This window comes from Chiloscyllium punctatum, chromosome 41, assembly GCF_047496795.1.
Source record: "Chiloscyllium punctatum isolate Juve2018m chromosome 41, sChiPun1.3, whole genome shotgun sequence".
In the NCBI taxonomy this organism is placed as follows: Eukaryota; Metazoa; Chordata; class Chondrichthyes; order Orectolobiformes; family Hemiscylliidae; genus Chiloscyllium; species Chiloscyllium punctatum.
In genome coordinates this window covers 26542758-26563710 of record NC_092779.1, presented here as the reverse complement: position 1 = coordinate 26563710, position 20953 = coordinate 26542758, and the positions used below count along the sequence as shown (strand labels likewise).

Genomic DNA, 20953 nt, shown 5'->3' with positions numbered 1-20953 from the left:
ACATTTATGTTAAAATGCATGCATCCACTTAGTATAAACACTTTGATCTGTTCTTATTTTTAGTGAGAACTAAATAAACTCTCATTCTGTAATTGTACCCTTCAGTTATATACTATTGTACTCCAGTGGTAAGAATTTGTAATGCTGCAATTACATTTAATTTCTAATAAAAATGTTACATAAGAATTTATCATCAAAATCTAGAAATAAGGAGAGAATGTACAAACTGCACAGGAATATGCTAAGTCTTCTACAGTACTCTAATCACATCCGCTGAGGACTACTTTTCCACTTGGGAGTCCTTCACTCTTTAGGAAATCAAACAGTGTATTGGTTTATTTAGAATCAACTTATGTTAAAGGTTTTTTATTGTTGGTCTTGAGCAATATGCACATCTCTAGCGTGTTAACAAAATAAATTTATGTTCTCAATAATCTTTTATAACTAGCTGCTCTCATAACTGTCCATCTTGTCCCACAGGGAAGAACACATTACAGCACTGATGTCAATGAGAGGTGATGCCAGCAGGGAAATGAAGCAGACGGTCATTGAAATTTTATGGCAAAACCCAACTCATCCTGGTCCTAATTTTAAGCCGATCTTCAAAGATATTTCAGTACAAAATTTATCACTGTCAAAATTAGTCAAGTGAAATGTATATTTTGAAAGTTAATGGCCCTCACCCAATACAGCTGCATTTGACAAGCATATGGAAAGTGTTACAGAAAAATTAAGCTCCAGTTTTTTTACTCCCCTGGAGTAATATTAAACGATCAATAACAGAACATTTCACAATTCAAGAATGATTTTTGATATGAATGAGTTCTGTTCAGGAGAGATACCAATGCAACTTAATGGGCTCACGTATACTGCTGATAGTATGTCATCTGAGCATTTCTGTGGCACCTTAGTGGTCTCAGATATTGAATTACTGGAAGACCATAGCTGTGGTTTCATTATTTTGATAATTAAAAGGGCTAGACTGTTTGTTTTTAATGAACTTATTGATGGCAATAGGAAGCTGTAAGAAATACAAGATACTCACTGTCATTCATGAGGGGCTACATTAAATGTATTTTTTTTTCCTTTGTCTTCTGCATTTTTGAGAATAATTTATGCCACATTTTGGAAGACTTATAGAATGAGGAATGTATTTTTATGTATGTGCACTTGTACAGAATTTAAGCCATATATCCATTAGCAAAATGGATCAGTTTTGTTGTAGATTTTTACATCAGATTTAGATGGTCTGGAGTAAAATGGTTAAGTGAACATGAAAGCAAAATCGATATTTAATCATGGAAATTAAGATGGTTTTGTGCAATGGTTGCTTTTTTGAAAAGTTCAAGTCTGTACAAAGCAAAAACAATAAAGCATTGGTGTAATGGCTTAATGTGGATGACTCTTACATGAAAGAAAATGGTAACATGAATGTCTAAATTATGTTCCAAGTGATCCGTCAGAGGTATTTAGTGAAGAATGGATCAGTATCACATTATCTAGCTGTTTTGAACTGACCATATCTTAGTTTGTTATTTGGAAAGGTGGAGCAGCAAAATGTCATGGTTTTTAAATCTCAGAATTGCTGATTTCCCCATATCTCACTAGGGGTGATCAGTATACCTGGTTTATGCTCACATTATCTGGCAAATTCCTTAATAGTATGGTGAACAAAACATATCAAACTAAGTTGAATGAAACTTTAGAGCTAGTGAATTTCACAAGTCGGGAGAAATTAATATCCTAAACTCAATTAAATAATGGTATGCTTTAAAATCGAGTTATGATATTTTTGTGGTGAAGGAGGAAGGAGAACAGAATGAATTAAGTGGAGTTGAAGGTTTCTGTTAAAAGTGCAAACATTTCAACTAAAATGAAAATCTAGCATTATGACAATAGATTTTATCATCAGACATATATTCAAATTGAACTAGTTTTTAATTAATTCACAGTGATATGAGTATTGATGGGAAAGTAAACTTTTATTGACCTTGAGACTGTGTTGGTGAATTACCAGGCCATTTCAGAGGCATAAGAGTGACCCACTTTACTGTGGTTCTTAAATCACAATGCAGATTTTCTTGCCAAAAAGATATTTTTAAACAACGTTTGTTTTTAGAACAATCTAGCAGATATGATCACAATCATTGATACTAGCTTTCATTTGTGCATGAGGGTATTACTTGCAAGATTACCATTATTGCTCCTCCCTAATTGCCCTAAAAGGTGGTGAACTAAATTCCTCCAGGTATACCTATGGTACTATGATAGAATTTCAGGATTTTTACATCTAAACCTTCCCTTATCTTGAATTCATGTCCTCGATCATTGATCCCTCCAACGTGGGGAAAAGTTGCTTTTTGTCTATCCTATCTATGCCCCTAAGTTTATAATCTCAAGAAGAAATAGGAAGAGTTGAAACTTCTGGCCTGGTCCAACATAGAATAAGATGGCTTGCTATTACTATACAGGGGCTGGGGGAGGCTATGCCTGGAATTTGATCATATAGAATGTAAAACATTACAGCGCAGTACAGGCCCTTCGGCCCTCGATGTTGCGCCGATCTGTCATACTAATCTGAAGCCCATCTAACCTACACTATTCCATGTACGTCCATATGCTTGTTCAATGATGACTTAAATGTGCTTAAAGTTGGCGAATCTACTACCGTTGCAGGCAAAGCATTCCATACACTTACTACTGAGGAAGGATGTTCTTGCTAGAGAGGGAATGCAGTGGCTGATTCCTGGAATAACAGGACTGATATATGAGAAGAAGTTGAATGAGTTAGGATTATATTCATTAGATTTCAGAAGAATGAGGTGGGAATCTCAGATACCTATAGAACTCTAACTTATAGAAGGTGTACTTTGGCACCCTATTGACCAGTGACAACTAAGGGACTGTTTCACCTTGGATAGTTTGAACTTTGTTGTTACAGTTGCACTCATTCAGACAAGCCTGAAACATTTCATTTTATTCCTGATTTGTCTTGTAGATAATGTAACTACTGTTGGGGGGGGTGGGAGGAGAGAATGTGTTAATTAGCATCCCCTCTCTCTTGACCTGTTTTTGTTGCTTTCGAATGGCTGATTCAGCCTCCAATTTACAAACATTCCTCTTTGACCAAGTCTTTGGTAACATTGAGTATCATTTTCTTAAAACTTCCAAGAAGCTTCACAAGAGCAGCATTACATTACATTAAAGAAGCTATGCAAATAAGTTGATTAGCAATAGTAATACTGTTAAATGTCATGGGGAGTTGGTTACTGCCTTCCCCTTGTGTGGCACAAATATTACTGACGCATAACCTGTGAACATTTCATTTTCCACCTTCATGATAGTGGGATGACTAAACAAAGAAGCTAAAGATACTTCACAGCAATACTGCTACTGTTGGTTATCTGAAATAAAGTTTTATATATTAATGTATTTAGTTTCCTCATCTAAATCATTATCTCCAACTCAGGAGGTGACAAAGCTGCATGCAGGGTGAGGTACAAGGAGAATGCAGAGATGCTTCAGTATGATCTGGACAAGCTGAGTGAGTGACAAATATATAGTAGAGGCACTATAATATGTCTTAGCGTCTCTTGCCCGTAGGTGTTCAAAGTTTTGGAGAAGATTTGTATCTCGGGTGCTCGTTGTTGTGGTTCTGTTCGCCGAGCTGGGAATTTGACTTGCAAACGTTTCGTCCCCTGTCTAGGTGACATCCTCAGTGCTTGGGAGCCTCCTGTGAAGCGCTTCTGTGCTGTTTCCTCCGGCATTTATAGTGGCCTGTCTCTGCCGCTTCCGGTTGTCAGTTTGACCTGTCCGCTGTAGTGGCCAGTATATTGGGTCCAGGTCGATGTGTTTGTTGATAAGAGTCTGTGGATGAGTGCCCATGCCTCTAGGAATTCCCTGGCTGTTCTCTGTTTGGCTTGCCCTATAATGGTAGTGTTGTCCCAGTCGAATTCATGTTGTTTGTCGTCTGTGTGTGTGGCTACTAAGGATAGCTGGTCGTGTCGTTTCGTGGCTAGTTGGTGTTCGTGTATACGGATCGTTAGCTGTCTTCATGTTTGTCCGATGTAGTGTTTTGTGCAGTCCTTGCATGGGATTTTGTACACTACATTAGTTTTGCTCATGTTGGGTATCGGGTCCTTTGTTCTGGTGAGTTGTTGTCTGAGCGTGGCTGTTGGTTTGTGTGCTGTTATGAGTCCTAGTGGTCGCAGTAGTCTGGCTGTCAGTTCAGAAATGCTCCTGATGTATGGTAGTGTGGCTAGTCCTTTGGGTTGCGGCATGTCCTCGTTCCGTTGTCTCTCCCTTAGGCATCTGTTGATGAAACTGCGAGGGTATCCGTTTTTGGCAAATACTTTGTATAGGTGTTCCTCTTCCTCTTTTTGTGGTTCTGCTGTGCTGCAGTGTGTTGTGGCCCTTTTGAATAACGTCCTGATGCAACTTCATTTGTGTGTGTTGGGGTGGTTGCTTTCATAGTTTAGGACTTGGTCTGTGTGTGTGGCTTTCCTGTAAACCTTTGTGGTGAATTCTCTGTTCGGGTGTTCTCTGTACCATCACGTCTAGGAATGGGAGTTGGTTGTCCTTTTCTTCCTCTCTAGTGAATCGGATTCCTGTGAGTGTGGCGTTGATGATCTGGTGTGTGTTCTCTATTTCTGTGTTTTGAATTATTACAAAGGTGTCATCCACGTATCTGACCCAGAGTTTGGGTTGAAGTTGTGGTAAGACTGTTTGTTCTAACCTTTGCATTACTGCTTCTGCTATGAGTCCAGAGATCGGTGAGCCCATGGGTGTTCCATTGATTTGTTCGTATTTGTTCGTATATGAATTCCTAGAGATATGGGACTCATCCACAGACTCTATCAACAAACACATCGACCTGGACCCAATGTACCGGCCACTACAGCGGACAGCTCGAACTGACAACCGGAAGCGGCAGAGACAGGCCACTATAAATGCCGGAGGAAACCGCACAGAAGCGCTTCACAGGAGGCTCCCAAGCACTGAGGATGTCACCTAGACAGGGGACGAAACGTTTGCAAGACAAATTCCCAGCTCGGTGAACAGAACCACAACAACGGCACTATAATATGGATAAATGTGACATTATCCACTTGAGGAAAAAAAACAAAGGCATATTATCTGAACAGCTAGAACTTGGGATGAAGAAACGTGTAACAAGATCAGGGTATCCTTGGTACACCAGCCACAAAGTAAGCAGGTAGGTGCAGCAGGTTGTGAAGAATATAAATGGTATATTGGTCATCATAGTGAGAGGATGAGAGTATAAGAGCAAGGATTTCTTGCTATAATTACACAGGGCTTTGGTGTGACTACATGTGGAATTTTGTATGCAGCTTTTATCATCTTACATGAGGATGGATGTTCTTAATATAGATCGAGGAAATTGACAGAAACCTTATAAAACTCTAACAGAACTAGACAGGGTTGATGTAGGATGACACAGGAGTCCAGAACCAGGGGTCATAGTTCTAAGGAACAGGGACAGATCATAAGATAGGGCAAGCCAAACAGAGAACAGCCAGGGAATTCCTAGAGGCATGGCACTCATCCACAGATTCTATCAACAAACGCATCGACCTGGACCCAATATACCGGCCACTGCAGCGGACAGCTGGAACTGACAACCGGAAGAGGCAGAGACAAGCCACTATAAATGCCAGAGGAAACAGCACAGAAGCGCTTCACAGGAGGCTCCCAAGCACTAAGGATGTCACCTAGACAGGGGACGAAATGTTTGCAACACAAATTCCTAGCTCGGCGAACAGAACCACAACAACGAGCACCCGAGCTACAAATCTTTTCCCAAACTTTGAAGATCATAAGATACAGGAGCATAATTAGGCCATTTAACCCTTCACATCTGCCTAGCAATCTATTGTGGCTGATGTGTTTCTCAACCCCATTCTCCTGCCTTCTCCCACCTCTGCCTTAAATACACTCAATGACCTGGCCTCCACAGCCTTGTGCAGCAATAAATTCTACAGATTCACCACGCTCTGAAGAAATCCCTCATCATAGTACTAAAGAATATCCCAACACTGCAGATGGTGAAATTTGAATTCAATAAAAATTTGGAATTAACAGTCAAATGATAATTACAAAGCTGATTGTCAGAAAAGCCCAATGGTTCACTAATATTCTTTAGGGAAGGAAACTGTCGTTCCTACCTGCTCTGGTGTACATATAACTCCAGATCCACAACGTGGTTGATTCTTAATAGCCCTCTGGACAATTAGGATAGGCAATCACAGCTGGCCTAGCCTACGATGTCCTCATCCCATGACTGAATTTTTAAAATGTGTAATTCTTAGCATACAATTTTCAAAAGATGAATCTCGTTAATTAATGCAAACGCTTGAGTCCTTTACAAACATTCTTAAAAAACAATGTAAAGGCATTACAAATTTTCCTTATGGTACTGCTCTGGATCAAAGATCACAGTTCCTAAACAAGAAGATTTATCATTGTAGAGGAACCTCTATTATCCAAACGATATGAGCAGGCACTATTGTATTCTGGTAATTGATTATTCAGTTAATCGATTCAATGCTATTTCTCTGGGGCTTGTGAGTTTTCTGTTAAGTCTGCTCCCTATTCAGGAGACTAGGCCCTGCCTCCCCACTCACCCAAAAACCCTCCCTCTGCCCGCGCCCCCAAAATGGGTCCACACCATCCCCCACACACCCCCCCCCCCCCCCAAACCTGTCCAACACTACCCCCCCAATACCTCCCTCCACCCACACCCAACATCTCCCTCTGCCTGCCCCCCCCCAAATCCGTCCAACACCACTCCCCAATTCCTCCACCCTGTCCAGCACTGCCCCACCCGCTCCCACCCACTGTTCGACTCCCCTCCCACCGTCCGCGCCCATGTCCCCTGCTGCCTCACCTCCTCATGCGGCCCTGCCCCCAGCCGTCCCCTCCACCCCTCTGGGGCAGCTGGAGTGCACACCAACAGTAAGACTGCTGCTACCTTTTTGGGGTAAGTCTCCAAATACACACACACACACACACACACACAACCTTTAACTGCAACTTTTTTTACAAGTTCCACCTCTGCCCTGTATGCGACAATGTTAGAGAGAATATCTGGGGAAAGGGGGTTTAGGATTTACCCCTGTGTAGAACTCCAGGGAAAGTATGGTGAGAGGTAGAGAGGGCGGGAGGTCAGTCACTTGGAGCCTGGAATCTCATCTATGTCCAGGACTGTTCTCGGCACGGATCATTTTTAATTAGTGTATATAAAAGACGCGATTAGGATTGAAACAGCTCTTTCATACAATATTTCTATTGGGACCTAGAGATCTCCTTCGGATAATCCAATATTCGGATAATCGAAGTTCCTCTGTATTTTCTTTCATTGTGATATCCTTAGAAGGGGGTCTGTAATGTTTTTCATTCTATTTGTCACAACTGGATAACTATTCCATTGACAAAATGTGTTGTCGTGTGCAAGTGAAACATTAAGTTGTCTGTGGAATTTAATTTCATAGCAAAATTCATTCTTTGAAAACTGCAAAAGAATTACACAAACATCCAATTTAAGGATGTCAATTAGGCTTGCAATGTGGCTGACTTTCACATGCTAGATGCTGCATAAATTCATACAGCAGGGACCTGGCCTTTGTAGAGCAGAAAAATTCACGTCTGGATATTGTGCCTTTCTTTGCATTCAACAAAGCTCAGGAAGAAAAAAGTTCCTGATGCATTCTCCATGGTAATGCCTTGGTCAATTCATCTAAGTCAACTTGCCCCACATACAGATAATAACAGATCAGAATCTATTCTACGCACATTCCCAGCTAGTAAACAGCAACACCCTAAGAAGCATTTCTGTTATTCAGTCTTTGTTTTTGGCTGCAATTCCCTTTTCTTGTAGCTTGAGATCAATATCAACAGAATGTAGCAGTTGATGGAAAGAAATACCAAACCAGCCACCCAAATGAACAGAAAGGTATTCTGTCCTTCAAACTCCAGGTAATACGCAGGGGTGAGCCATAATCCCTAGAGTAACAAAACAGAACCAAACAAAAATCAGTACTAGTTCCAAAAAAATTATTTATACAATCAAAGTTTAGTACCTGAAGTTAACATTCTCTTTTCTAAAAATATTTTCTTCAGCATTTGATGAATTATCATGAGTTTTGCAATGATTAAAACACACTGAAGATGATAAATATTGGGCTAATAAAGGCTATTACACTAGGAATTTGCTGCGACAAGCACATAGACAATGAAAATGTGATAGTTGCTGAAACAGCCACTCATGTCCAAAGCTCTTGCTACACAACACTGGCCAACTCGGAGCTGCACAAGAGAAGCATAGCAACAATCTTCCACCAAAGAGCCCTCTGTACATGATGCTACAGGTTTTTGTGTGACCATAGTAGTAAGGCAACAATAGAGTAACAGTACTAACCTGACCAATGAACCACAGAACTAACAGCACCATGCCTCTTCTCCAGGTCAGTGCCAGATTTGGAAGAACTACTGGCAGCAGACACAAATACCACAGGAAATACTAAAATTGTAAATACAGTATGTAAATATATGCAAGTTTATGCAACATAGTGAATGCAAGTTTAACTAATTATTTTCTCACATATGATTGTGAAAGATTACACATTTTATTTGCATAAAATATTGAGCTCGGTAGCAGGGAATAAGACAAATGGAGAGACAGAGAGAAAGGGAGACTTACCAATGAGAAATCTAGAAATCGTTAGTGACTTTAAACCTGTTTCACGTATGCTACATTACTAATTGTTCTTCAGAAAATGATCAATGCTTTTGAGTACAAAAATTCTGACTTGCATGAATCAACTTTGTTGGAGCCTTCTCCCGAGCAAGTTTTTTTTCCATAAAACCACCCGAATCAGGACCAAAGAGATACATGACCAAATCTGCACCTGATGGCAGTGGCCCCAGTTCAACTTCTCTTTTAAAAATCCAGACACAGTGAGAGGAGAGAGTTTTTTTTTAAATGGGCAATTTTTACAGAGGGTAGTTTGCACGAGGAATGAACTTTCTCAGGAAGTGGCGGATGTGGGTACAATCACAACATTTAAAAGACATTTAGATAAGTACAAGAACAGGAAAGGTTTGGAAAGATATGGGCCATGAGCAGACAGGTGGGACTAGTTTTGTTTGGGATTATGTTTGGCGGGGACTGCTGGATTGAAGGGTCTGTTTCCCTGCTATATGAGTCTATGACTCTAGACAGCCTATGGACTTGCTGTCCAAATAAGGATATCAATTAGGTTCCTGATTCTGCTCATTTTTACACAGGGAGAGAAAGATGCTACGGAGACAGCTAAGAGATTCTCAGAGGTCAGAGGTGTCTCAAAATGGATGCATCCAGGAGAGGTGCACATTTAAATTCAGATTGTCCAAAGGTGAAAGACTTTGGGACTACTACTGCCATTCCTGGTCACAGCATAATCTCTGACCAGAGTAGTCTATGGTGGTGGCCTCCCCTTGCAATAACATTAGTTTCTAGCCCATAAGTAGTCAAATCTCACCCTGGCTTGCCTCCTGCCTGTCACTGCAAAATCTTCCCAGCAGCAGGGATGTGTCAGCCAGCTTAATGATGCTACTGTGCAGTATTCTGAATGGTCCTGTCTCTACCCCAACCCCTTAGGGCAGACAAAACCAATTCCATAAATTAGTTTTGATTTAACATCATGTCTCTGGTTCTCAAGAAGATGAAATAATTTGTGGTATTCTAGATCATCTAGTCCTTTTAGGGCTGCAAAACCACAATTAATTCATTCATGCAAAGTCCTAAAATGGTCATTTTCCACGGAAAAGTTGAAACACATAATTCATTAGAAATTCACAAAGAAAAATTTCTTCATATTTACCTGTGAAGTACACACTTTGTTGAGAGTTACAAAAATTGCAGTTTGCAGGAAGCAACAAAAGGTCAGGTCCTTGTAATATGCAAAAGATGTAATCAACAGCAGCAGAGACTGTGGGATGAAAGCAGCTAGAGCTAGACCAGAGCTCCACTCACTCTCTGCTGTCAAATACAACATATAGAAATAGGGGGAGAAGTTGTGGCGAATGTCTCTTCGTGTTAGATGATAAAGGTATGTGTGGTCCAGAAATTCCCAGCCATATCTGGATTTTTAAAAAATATAAATAGAGACTGTAGGTGTTGCAATCAAAGCACTGTAACAGAATGCAATTCTTCATAGTTGCCAACTTCACTGTGCCTGGGCAAATTAAGATTTAAATGAGAAATGTAGACATTATACATGTCCCAATTTTTAAAATCAAATCCACTATGTATATCGTACTGCAGTAAGCAAAGAACTGTGCCATTGCTGCTAAGCTTGTGTTCCCACCAAATGATTTCCCACATTGACTGTTTCTACTGGATTATGACTTGTGTTCAATTGCTGTATAAATAAGGGATGTTCAAATGGATGCAAAAATAATGCAGAAAAAATACCAAAATAATAGTTCTCATTTTTCCAAAGAGTCAACATAAACAGTATACTTTGTTTAATTACAACCGAGTCAGTCAATGTCTATTAAAGATCTGTTATGAGCTATTCAAAAAGCATGCAGAAAAAAGCACCACTGCTTCTTTGGTGTATTAAAGCACACCTGGCTAACATTAAAAATGTTTTGGTCACCTGTTCCACGGTGCTCCACAGAATTCAGCTTTGGATCCCTTGCTGTTTGTGGTATACATTAATGATTTAGACTTAAATGTATGGGAGACATGATTGGAAAATTTGCAGATGATGCAAAAATTGGCCAGGTAGTTGAGAGTGAAGAGGATGACTGACTACCACAGAGAGATGTCAATGATTTGGTTGGGTGGGTAGAAAAATGTCAAATGAAATTCAATCTGGAGAAGTGCTATGTTATGCATTTGGGAAGGGCAAACATAGCAAAGGAATCCATAGGGTGCATTTTTAGAAGGGTTGAGCAAGTGAGAGATTTTGGAGGACAGGTATATAAAGTGGTAAAGATAAGGTGAATGGGGATTCCTTCATTAGGTAAGGCATTGAATGTAAAACCAGGGACACAATACTGGAACAGTACAAGAACATTGGTTGGGCCACAGCTAAAGTTTATGAATAGTTCTAGTCACATTACCAAGAGGGCATAATTGCTCTCAGGAGAATAGAGGGGATTTACAAAAATATTACTAGGGCTTGAAAATTGCATCTATGAGGAAAGATTGAATAGGCCAGGGTTGATTTCCTTAAAGAAGAGGAGGCTGAGTGTGACTTAATTAAGGTGTACAAAATAAATGAGGGGCTTAGAGTCGATTTTTCCAGCAGAAAAGACAATTACCAGGGACACAGATTTAAGGGGATTGGTAGATGGATTAAAAGGAGATGAGGAAAAACCTTTTCACCCGTAGGATAGTGGGTATCTGGAATTTGTTACCATGTTTTACAAAGGGACTTGAATGGGTACCTGAAGTGCTAGAACCCAAAAGGCTGCAGACCAGGTGCTGGTAAGTAGGATTAGAAGGGGTGACTATTTTATTCAGCCAGCACAGGCACAGTGGGCTTTTGTACTGCAATTAGTGTGGTTAATACTCTAAAATTGATGTCCTTCCGATCAATACTGATATAATTTCCTATTATCTATTCAGACAAACCTTGTTTCTTCTCAAATTCTCTGTGCAAAGGCAGATGCTTTGTGATTATTTAATATGGCAAAGTGCTTTATTATGATGGGGTAGGGAGGCAACTAGAGTCTACCAAACTAGAAAAGCAATCAAACCCTTTTTTGCCATTCCTATACACATTAATCATCAAACTAAAGAACCTAACCAGCTCCTGTACCTTAATATATGCCACCAAAACAATTTCCATTCTATTGTTTTAGTGGAGTCTCTTCTCTTTAGGCCGTCATTTGATATTCTGAGACACATTTAGTTGTGGAATAAATGAGTATGAAACTTGCTCCTTCAGAATGGACTGCTTGCCGTGCAGGATGGATTCTTACAGGCATGCAACTAGACAGTTGACTCTGTATAGCAGTTTCAGAGAATTCTACAGATCACATTTTGTGGCTGTTGAGCCCATTGAGTGAAGAATACTTTAAGTTACTTTACCTGCAATAGAAAAGTACCCCCAGGCCAAAGAATATCAGTCCAGCTACACCAATGAATACCAGCACCTCCTGATTGAGCAGTCTGACCACCAGCTTCATGAAGCTCCTTACACAGTTGTGAAAACATGTGTCTTTTTTAAGGTAGCCGTCATTCCATTTAGTAGAATTACTTTCCTTGGTCGCTTGCTGGTCAGTCTGAAGTGATAAGATTATGGGTACAACGTAAGTCGCTGGGTAAATTTTCATGTGCACAGAAAGCCCATAAAATAATGCAGCCTTCACAATGTGCCTTCTTTCCAAATAGAACAAAGTAGCCATCACCAAAACTGCAAGAATGGCTTCTGCATTCCCTCTGCTTGAGACAGTCATTGGCAAAGGGTTGAAAAGCCATAGGCTGCAGTAGCAGCATGCTCTCCAGTTGTCAAATCCTCGAAGGCTTAGGATTCTATGCATGAGATGAGCAGCAAGAATATCACATATAATAAAGAGGATTTTCCCGTACAGCTCTGTGAGGTAAATGTTGGGAGTCAGTATCCATGCCAATAATGGGGTGTAACGATAGGTTGCTCTTCTGTATGGAGAATCTCCCTGTAACCAAAAAAATATACAATTATTTATTTGATGAACAGGTGGGACTAGATTGGGTTGGGATATCTGGTCAGCATGCATGGGTTGGACCAAAGGGTCTGTTTCCATGCTGTACATCTCTATGACTCTATGACTATGATCACTGTTAGCTGTAGATATATTTAGCATATTGGTTTAAATTAGCTATTAAAAATGCAGTTTCTCACTGAAATTTCTTAATTTATCTCAAATGTATCGAGTTAGAGTCATAGAGATGTACAGCATGGAAAAAGACCCTTCAGTCTGGTCCATGCTGACCAGACTTCATTCAGAATTTGCAGAGATTTCATAAACATCAATATTTCAGCCTGTTTTACATCTGCAAATGAAAATCACTTTCCCGAATCCTAATTTGAAAGAATAAACAAAACTAAATGGGTAAATAATTCTCCCTCTTAAGTTTTACTGAGATGCTGGTAATGACACCTAGGCAGACACTAAGTATCATATTTGAATAAAGCTCTTACGTCTCAGGGTCTTCTTTTCAAAACTCTGACCAACAAAGGTGCATCCAACTTTTTAAGCCTGTCTATTATCTCTATTATTTAAGATTGAGAACGGCCATAGTAACAATTAATTATACAATTATTTTATTACAGAATCGACTGCAAGTTTACCAAATCCCTGATAACAAAGACATTTGCCATGATAACCAACACTCATTATCCTGTTTGAGCTTTACCATCTCTTCAAACTGTTCTTACAATATTTCTCTTCAACCCATTTTACCAAAAAAGTACCTTTTAAGTAAGTACTTAAAGACCCATGTAAAGTTACTAATTGATGACAGATTTTAGTGCAGTAACCTTTTTAAAATACAAGTTTTCTAGGTATTCTTTCACATAGGAATCCAACAGCATCAAGCTTCTCACTATGAAAAAAAATCATATGTATGGATACTTATATGTAAAGAGAGAGCTGGGAATGTAAATAAAATCCTCAAATCATAAAATTATCAAGGGTATGAACTTGCAACTTTTTACACTCAAAAGTCTATTTCAGAATTACTTTCTTCCAAGTTGAAAAAGCAGATTTATATATCCATTTGAATTAAGTCTGTTTAGACACTCTGAAAGGTCTAGACAAGTTGTTCTCAAACTTTTGTTTAAAAGGATAAATGAAGTACAAAAGATCCCATAGACCACCTATCAGTCCACCCTCATGTTTTCCCTTGTCAAAAGAAGAGTCAGAAGCAATGGATTAGGATTAGAATTAGGGTGGGAAAAATTTCCCTGCTTTTGATCAGACACCACTGAGGCAATGTCAAGTTCCAAACTGGGGAGCATTATTCTCATGGTTAAGTACAAAATTCAGCCGTTTCTTCTTCTCTGCTCTCAATCCTACATGTTCAGAATCCAATCTTGTATGTTGTAACAATAATTAAAAACTATGTTGTTTAACCTTGTGCTTATGAGAACCCGTGTTGTGCACATGGAACCAAACTGGTTGGTCAATGTTGCATGAGTCGTGCAGGACAAGGTACTGTCTGTAACTTTGTGTGGCCTCAGTCTCTGACATTGCACAAAGGCTGCCATTTTGAACAAACTTGTGGCCTCACTGCCAAAGTACGGCATTCCCACCGACACCTGGGGCTCACGGGTCCAAGACCGTCCAAAGTGGAGGAGTAGCATCCCAGAAAGTGCTGAGCACCTCAAGACTTCTAGTCAGGAAAAAGTGGAAGCCAGGCAAAAACAATGCAAGAAACGTACTGCTATACCAAAGCCCCACCTAACCCTTCCGACAAGCATCTTCTGCCCCAAGCATAGCAGAGTCTATGGAAGCTGCATTGGACTGTACCATGGACTTGCCTTGAGAGTGGAAGAGAGTCATCCTCATTTATGATGGATAACCACAAGGACTTTCCTGGGTGAGGGGTATCCACATATCATTCTTTGAAAATCATTGGTACAGACTGTTATTATCTTGTCAATAGAATCAATGCTGATGTAATTGTATCTTATCTAATAGCTGTCTACTTGTTTAAAATAATTTTTCCACTCTTTTGCCACAATTTACTAATTTTGTCATTTCATCTACGCCCCCCATGCCATTTCTAACCTACTATGCCATCAATTCTATCCCTCCTGGTAACAATCTCTGGCCACAGTAATTTAGTCGGGGGGGGCAGTTCTCCACCAAACTGTCCCTCCCATCTCACTGCCAGAGCAGTCTAAAGTTATTATCAATTGTGTCCATTTGCGAGACATAGAAGGCAAATGATAACCTCTACTTTCCCAGAAGGAAAACAAACATCTGCCATCCTTATTTTTCACAGCAGAAGATTAGAGTTTGATTTATAAGGAGAGACTGAATAGGCCGGAGCTATTTTCCCTGAAGCATCGGAGGCGGAGGAGTGACCAGAGATGGGGTGGCATGGTAGCTGTGTGGTTAGCACTGCTGCCTCACAACACCAGGGGACCCAGGTTCGATTCCAGCCTTGGGTGACTGTGCGGAGTTTGCACCATTCTCCCTGTGTCTGCGTGGATTTCCTCTGGGTGCTCCAGTTTCCTCCCACAGTCCAAAGATGTGTAGGTTAGGTGAATTGGCCATAATTGCCCATAGTGTTCAGGGATGTGTAGGTTAGGTGCATAAGATGTACAAGATAGGGGAAATGGTTCTAGGTGGGTTATTCTTCAGAGTGTCGATGTGAACTTGTTGGGCTTAAGGGCCTGTTTCCACACTGTAGGAATTCTATTCTATAAAAGGTTTATAAAATCATGAGGGGCACGGATAGGGTGAACAGCCAAGGTCTTTTCTCTAGGCTGGGGAATTCAAAATAGAGGGCATAAGTTTAAGGTGAGAAGGGAAAGATTTAAAAAGTAACCTTGAGGTATAACTATTTCACACAGAGGTATGTATGGGAATGAAGAAGTTGTGGAGGCAGGTAAAATAACATTTAAAAGGGACCTGGATGGGTATATGAATAGGAAGATTTTAGTGGGATATGGGTCAAATGCTGGCAAATGGAGCTAAAGAAGATTGGGATATCTGGTTGGCGTGGAGGAGTTAGAATTCAGGAGGCTGGGTTGTGAAAACATAGGACAACCCATGTTGTCCTGAACGGAATCTCCAAAGTGCAGCCCATTTAATTGTGTACTTTATTAATAGCATATCCTAGACAAGAATCTGATTAAGCTAAACTATTGCGGTCACTTTGTACCTTATCTCTGATGGACACAATGTCAATAGTAAGGTAATAAAGTTGCATCTGACATAGGTAATTATTCAAGAATCACAACTTGTAAACTCATAATAAAGATCATTTAGACTTCACTGCGCTATGTTGCAGTTCTTGATCTGATAAACACAAACTACTCACAATCCATGCTCTCAAAAGACCATTTTGTTTACAGAATCTTTAAAACGGAAGTAAAAAAAATTACAATTCCTTTGTGGAAGACAATGATGGTGGAGAGTGTGATCCATAAAAGATTGACTCATGTGGATGACTCACTTTAGAATATGAATCATGATTTGGAGGTGCTGGTGTTGGACTGGGGTGTACAAAGTTAAAAATCACACAACACCAGGTTATAGTTCAACAGGTTTATGTGGAAGCACTAGCTTTCGGAGTGTTGCTCCTTCATCCACCTGATGACAAAACCACCTGATGAAGGAGCAGCACTCCGAAAGCTAGCGCTTCCAAATAAACCTGTTGGACTATAACCCGGTGTTGTGATTTTTAAGAATATGAAGGCATTGATTTGAGAACAAAGAAAAGAATATACCAATGTGATTCTACAAATGAGGAACTTCAGGTATGAAGACAGATTGCAGAAGTACGCAATTTTACAGTGGATGAGTGGAGAAGCAATTCCTCACCATTTCTTTCCATTCTACTAATGGAGTGATATTTCTATGATCAGTCACCTGAAACTGAATTTTTCCAGGCAATTAGATATTTTGGGAGCAGATTTGCCTGTTGCCCCATTAAGTTTGAGCATTGTTATGGGGAGGAGACAAAAACAACAGCAAGTCAATTATATATTTGGAGTGCGAGCACAAACATGCTGGAATAAACGGCCACCTTCTGAATTGTAACAAACAAGTTGTGATAATCGCCAGACCAAGGTCTATTTGACGTATTTTCTATTTGTACAAAATCTGATCTGGAATAATGCAGAGAATTTACAGAACTGTGAATTCAGTGTTAAGATACTTGGAGATTCATAAGAATCAAATAAAAACAAAGAACTGTGGATGCTGTAAATCAGAAGCAAAAACAGAAGCTGCTGGAAAAGTTCAGCAAGTCTGGCAGCATCCGTAAAGAGAGATCAGAGTTAACATTTCGGGTTCACTAACGATTCAAATTCAGCCATATGGTTCCTCAAGCCTGATGCTCCATTCAAAAAGACCATGGGTCAACTTTTACATCAACTCTACTTCCCTGTTCATTATCCCTTAATTTCCCTTTGTCCCTAAAACCTATTAAGCTATCTTGAACATAGTCATTGTTTTGAGCACTCACAACCCTCTGTGCTTCTAAATTCCAAAGACTCATAACCCACTGAGAGAGAAAGTTCACCTAAACTGGATCTTCATATGCTGACGCCATACCCTGTAATTATGACCATGAGTTCATGAATCACCAGCCAGGATATAAGATGTGGATGAGATAGATGAAGTGGCCTCTTTTTGTGCCACAACAATTCTGTGCAGAGAAATAAATTACAAGAAACAACTCATCAAAATCATGATCTGAAACAGTGTTAGAAATGTACTTCTCTGAACTTTTGTCCACTTCCCACCCGTAACAATTGTATCTTATATCTGTCTGTCTCTGTTTGGTGTGTTTGGGAACTTTAGAAATGGGTGGAGTTTAAGTTATAGAGTCATAATTTAGCAAATCATTTTTCTTTCTTGCAGTTGGTCCAGAACAGATTATAATAGCTAGCGTCACTAGGGTGTCAGTCAATTCAGTTGGCTGGTCATCTGGTTTGTAATGCAGAGTGAAGCCAACAGCATATTCCTGCTCTAGCTGAGGTTACCACGAAAGTTATTTTCGCAGCCTCTCCCTTTACTTGAGGCAGTGACCATCATGTTAAGCCTCCATCAATCGTCTCTTTCTAATGAGAGAAGGCAATGTTGACTTCACCTTTTTTATTGTCACGATAAATAAAAAAACTTGATCTCATATTCTTTTAACCTGAACTAGACAGCTGGGTAAAATTTGGTAGTTCAATGGTTTAAGTTGAGAGAATCCAGGAATACTGGAGTTTGATTGCCAGCGCAATACCCCAGTGAGTCATGACATTGTTTCTCATTTCTTTTACTTTCAGACACCAACTATTTATGATTCAGCTATTCACAATTCCAGACAAATCTTTTGATTATTTACTTCTCCTACAAATATTCCTCTTTGTAGTGAGTTTTGACAAGATTTATAGCTCAGGTTGAGGTTCTAGATGTAAGTTTGCTCGCTGAACTGGAAGGTTCATTTTCAGACATTTCGTCATCATACTAGGTAATATCATCAGTGAGCACTTGTGAAGCACTTGTGGTATGGCCCACTTTTTATTTGTGTGTTTAGGTTTCCTTGGGTTGATGATATCATTTCCTGTTCTTTTTCTCAGGGGTGGTAAATGGGATCCAAGTCAATGTGTTTGTTGACAGACTTCCGATTGGTGTGCTATGATTAGATTAGATTAGATTAGATTAGATTACTTACAGTGTGGAAACAGGCCCTTCGGCCCAACAAGTCCACACCGCCCCGCCGAAGCGTAACCCACCCATACCCCTACATCTACATTTACCCCTTACCTAACACTATGGGCAATTTAGCATGGCCAATTCACCTGGCCTGCACATCTTTGGACTGTGGGAGGAAACCGGAGCACCCGGAGGAAACCCACGCAGACACGGGGAGAACGTGCAAACTCCACACAGTCAGTCGCCTGAGGCGGGAATTGAACCCGGGTCTCAGGCGCTGTGAGGCAGCAGTGCTAACCACTGTGCCACCGTGCCGCCCACATGCTTCTAGGAATTCTCGCGCGTCTCTGTTTGACTTGACCTAGGGGATGGATGTGTTGTCTCAGTCTAAGTGGTGTCCTTCCTCATCTGTATGTAAAGTTACTAGTGAGAATGGATCACGTCTTTTTGTGGCTAGTTGATGTTCATGTAGCCTGATGGGTAGTTTTCTGCCTGTTTGTTCAATGTAGTGTTTGTTATAGTTCTTGCAAGATATTTTGTAAGTGACGTTAGTTTTGCTTGTTGTCTGTATAGGGTCTTTAAAGTTCATTAGTTGCTGTTTTAATGTGTTGGTGGATTTCTGGGCTACCATGATGCTAAGGGGTCTGCGTAGTCTGGCAGTCATTTCCAAGATGTCTTTGATCTAGGGGAGAATGGCTAGGGTTTCTGGATGCACTTTGTCTGCTTATTCGGATTTGTTGCTGAGAAATCTGCAGACTGTGTTCATTGGATACCAGTTCTTTTTGAATACACTGTATAGGTGATTTGTAGTCTCAAATTCTTCCATACATACATCACCCTGTGTGAAAAGGTTACCCCTTAAGTCCTTTTTAAATCTTTCCTCTCTCATTTTAAACTGATACCCTCTAGTTTTTGGTCTTCCTCATCCTAGGGAAAAGACCTTGGCTATTCACCCTATCCATGACTCTCATGATTTTATGAGCCTCTTATAAAGTCACCCCTCAGCTTCTGATACTTAAGGGAAAAAAGCCCCGACTTAGTCAGAATCTCCCTATAACTCAAACCATCCAGTACTGGCAACATCCTTGTAAATCTTTTCAGCACCCTTTCAAGTTTAACAACGTCCCTCCTATACAAGGGCAACCAGAACAGAACGCTGTATTCCAAAAGTGGCCTTGCCATTGTCATGCCGCAACATGACATCCCAACTCCTACATTCAATGTTCTGACCAATGAATGCAAGCATGCCAGACACATCCTTCACCACACTGTCCATTTGCGACTGCACTTTTCAAAGAACTATGCACTTGCACCCTAAGTTTCTTTATTTGGCAACACCACTCCCCAGGGTCCTACCAATAATTGTATAAGTCTTGCCCTGGCTTGTCTTACCAAAATAGAACACCTCACATTTATCCAAATTAAACTCCACTTACCACTGCTCAGCACATTGGTCTATCTGATCAAAGTCCTGTTTTACTATGGGATAATCTTCTTCACTGTCCATTACACCACCTATTTTGGTGTTATCTACAAACTAATCATACGTCCTATATTCACATCCAAATCATTTATATAAACGACGAGAAGCAGTTGATCAAGCACACTGGTAGCCACAGGCCTCCAGTCTGAAAAGCAACACTCAACTCCACCTGCTGTCTCCTAATTTCAAGCCAATTTTGTATCCTGTGATCTAACCTTACTAACCAGTCTACCATGTGGAACCTTGTCAAATACTTTGTTGAAGTCCATATAGACAATATTTACTGCTCTGCCTTCATCAATTCTCTTTGTCACCTCCTCGGTCAAGTTACTGAGACATGATTTCCCATGCACAAAGCCATGTTGACTCAGTCCTTGCCTTTCGAAATCTATGTAAATCCTGTCTCTTGGAATCCATTCCAACAAAGTCTTTGGTTCCCTGGCATTTCCTTGCACCCTTTCTTAAATAACGGCACCACATTAGCCAACCTCCAGTCTCCTCGTGGAGTGGTTATCGAGGCAGCGTCCTGACATCTGAGCCAGGGAGACCTGGGTTCAAGTCCCAACAGTTCCAGAGTTGAGCCACTGAACTTCGGTTTACCTGAGTGACAAACCTGGCGGCGTCTGTGAAGACATGATAATCCACATCAGTGTACCTCACCGGCATGGAGCGGTCCTGGTGCAGCCCATAGAAGACGAGGCCGACGCGGACACCGAAAGCGACTGCAAACAGGGCAGTGTGCCCACAGTTCAAAGCAGGGCCCATTGAATTGAAGGCGAACTGCAGTAAGACAGAAAGTCCCCACTTTCCCTTTAATAGCTAGAGATTTACATCGGCCAATGGAAAGTATAGGGAGTTTTAAAGGGGACGTTGCCCAGGCAACGATTGTAAAAGAGAAAATGTTTAATCTGAAGAGGCCGCGTTCTTGCCAAAGGAGTTCCAGTCCCCTTCTGGATGCTTATTCCTGCGGGTCGGGAAACCTGAAGGATCGCCGCAGCCGCCATTGAATCAGAAGCGGCCAGTGGAGAGGCTCCACCAACAACAATCCTCAAACGGCTCACTGTCACGTGCCTCAACAAACGCGGAGGCGCG

At 40.6% G+C, this 20953-nt stretch overlaps 3 protein-coding genes across 3 annotated transcripts in view; 1 reads left to right on the top strand and 2 right to left on the bottom strand.

Annotated features, from left to right (window-relative positions):
* The window catches only part of exoc3 (exocyst complex component 3), a 32504-nt gene extending 31117 nt beyond the window's left edge, over positions 1-1387 (top strand). Inside the window, exon 13 of the mRNA XM_072560602.1 lies at positions 481-1387. Within this exon, the coding sequence (XP_072416703.1) occupies positions 481-652 (172 nt within the window). The 3' untranslated portion in view covers positions 653-1387. The remainder of the gene's footprint in view (positions 1-480) is intronic.
* A 5502-nt stretch (positions 1388-6889) lies between these two features.
* On the bottom strand, positions 6890-20946 carry pigm (phosphatidylinositol glycan anchor biosynthesis, class M). Its single transcript, XM_072560599.1, has 5 exons — positions 20462-20946; positions 12104-12690; positions 9882-10140; positions 8438-8539; positions 6890-8022 (listed from the first exon to the last, which is right to left on the bottom strand). The coding sequence occupies exons 1-5, from the start codon at positions 20624-20626 to the stop codon at positions 7855-7857; spliced, it is 1281 nt and encodes a 426-aa protein (XP_072416700.1). The 5' UTR covers positions 20627-20946; the 3' UTR covers positions 6890-7854.
* LOC140464937 (ankyrin repeat and SAM domain-containing protein 6-like) overlaps positions 12585-20953 on the bottom strand; it is an 85127-nt gene continuing 76758 nt past the window's right edge. The window contains exon 17 of the transcript XR_011955024.1: positions 12585-12690. The gene's annotated coding sequence lies outside the window, so the exon portion shown is untranslated. The remainder of the gene's footprint in view (positions 12691-20953) is intronic.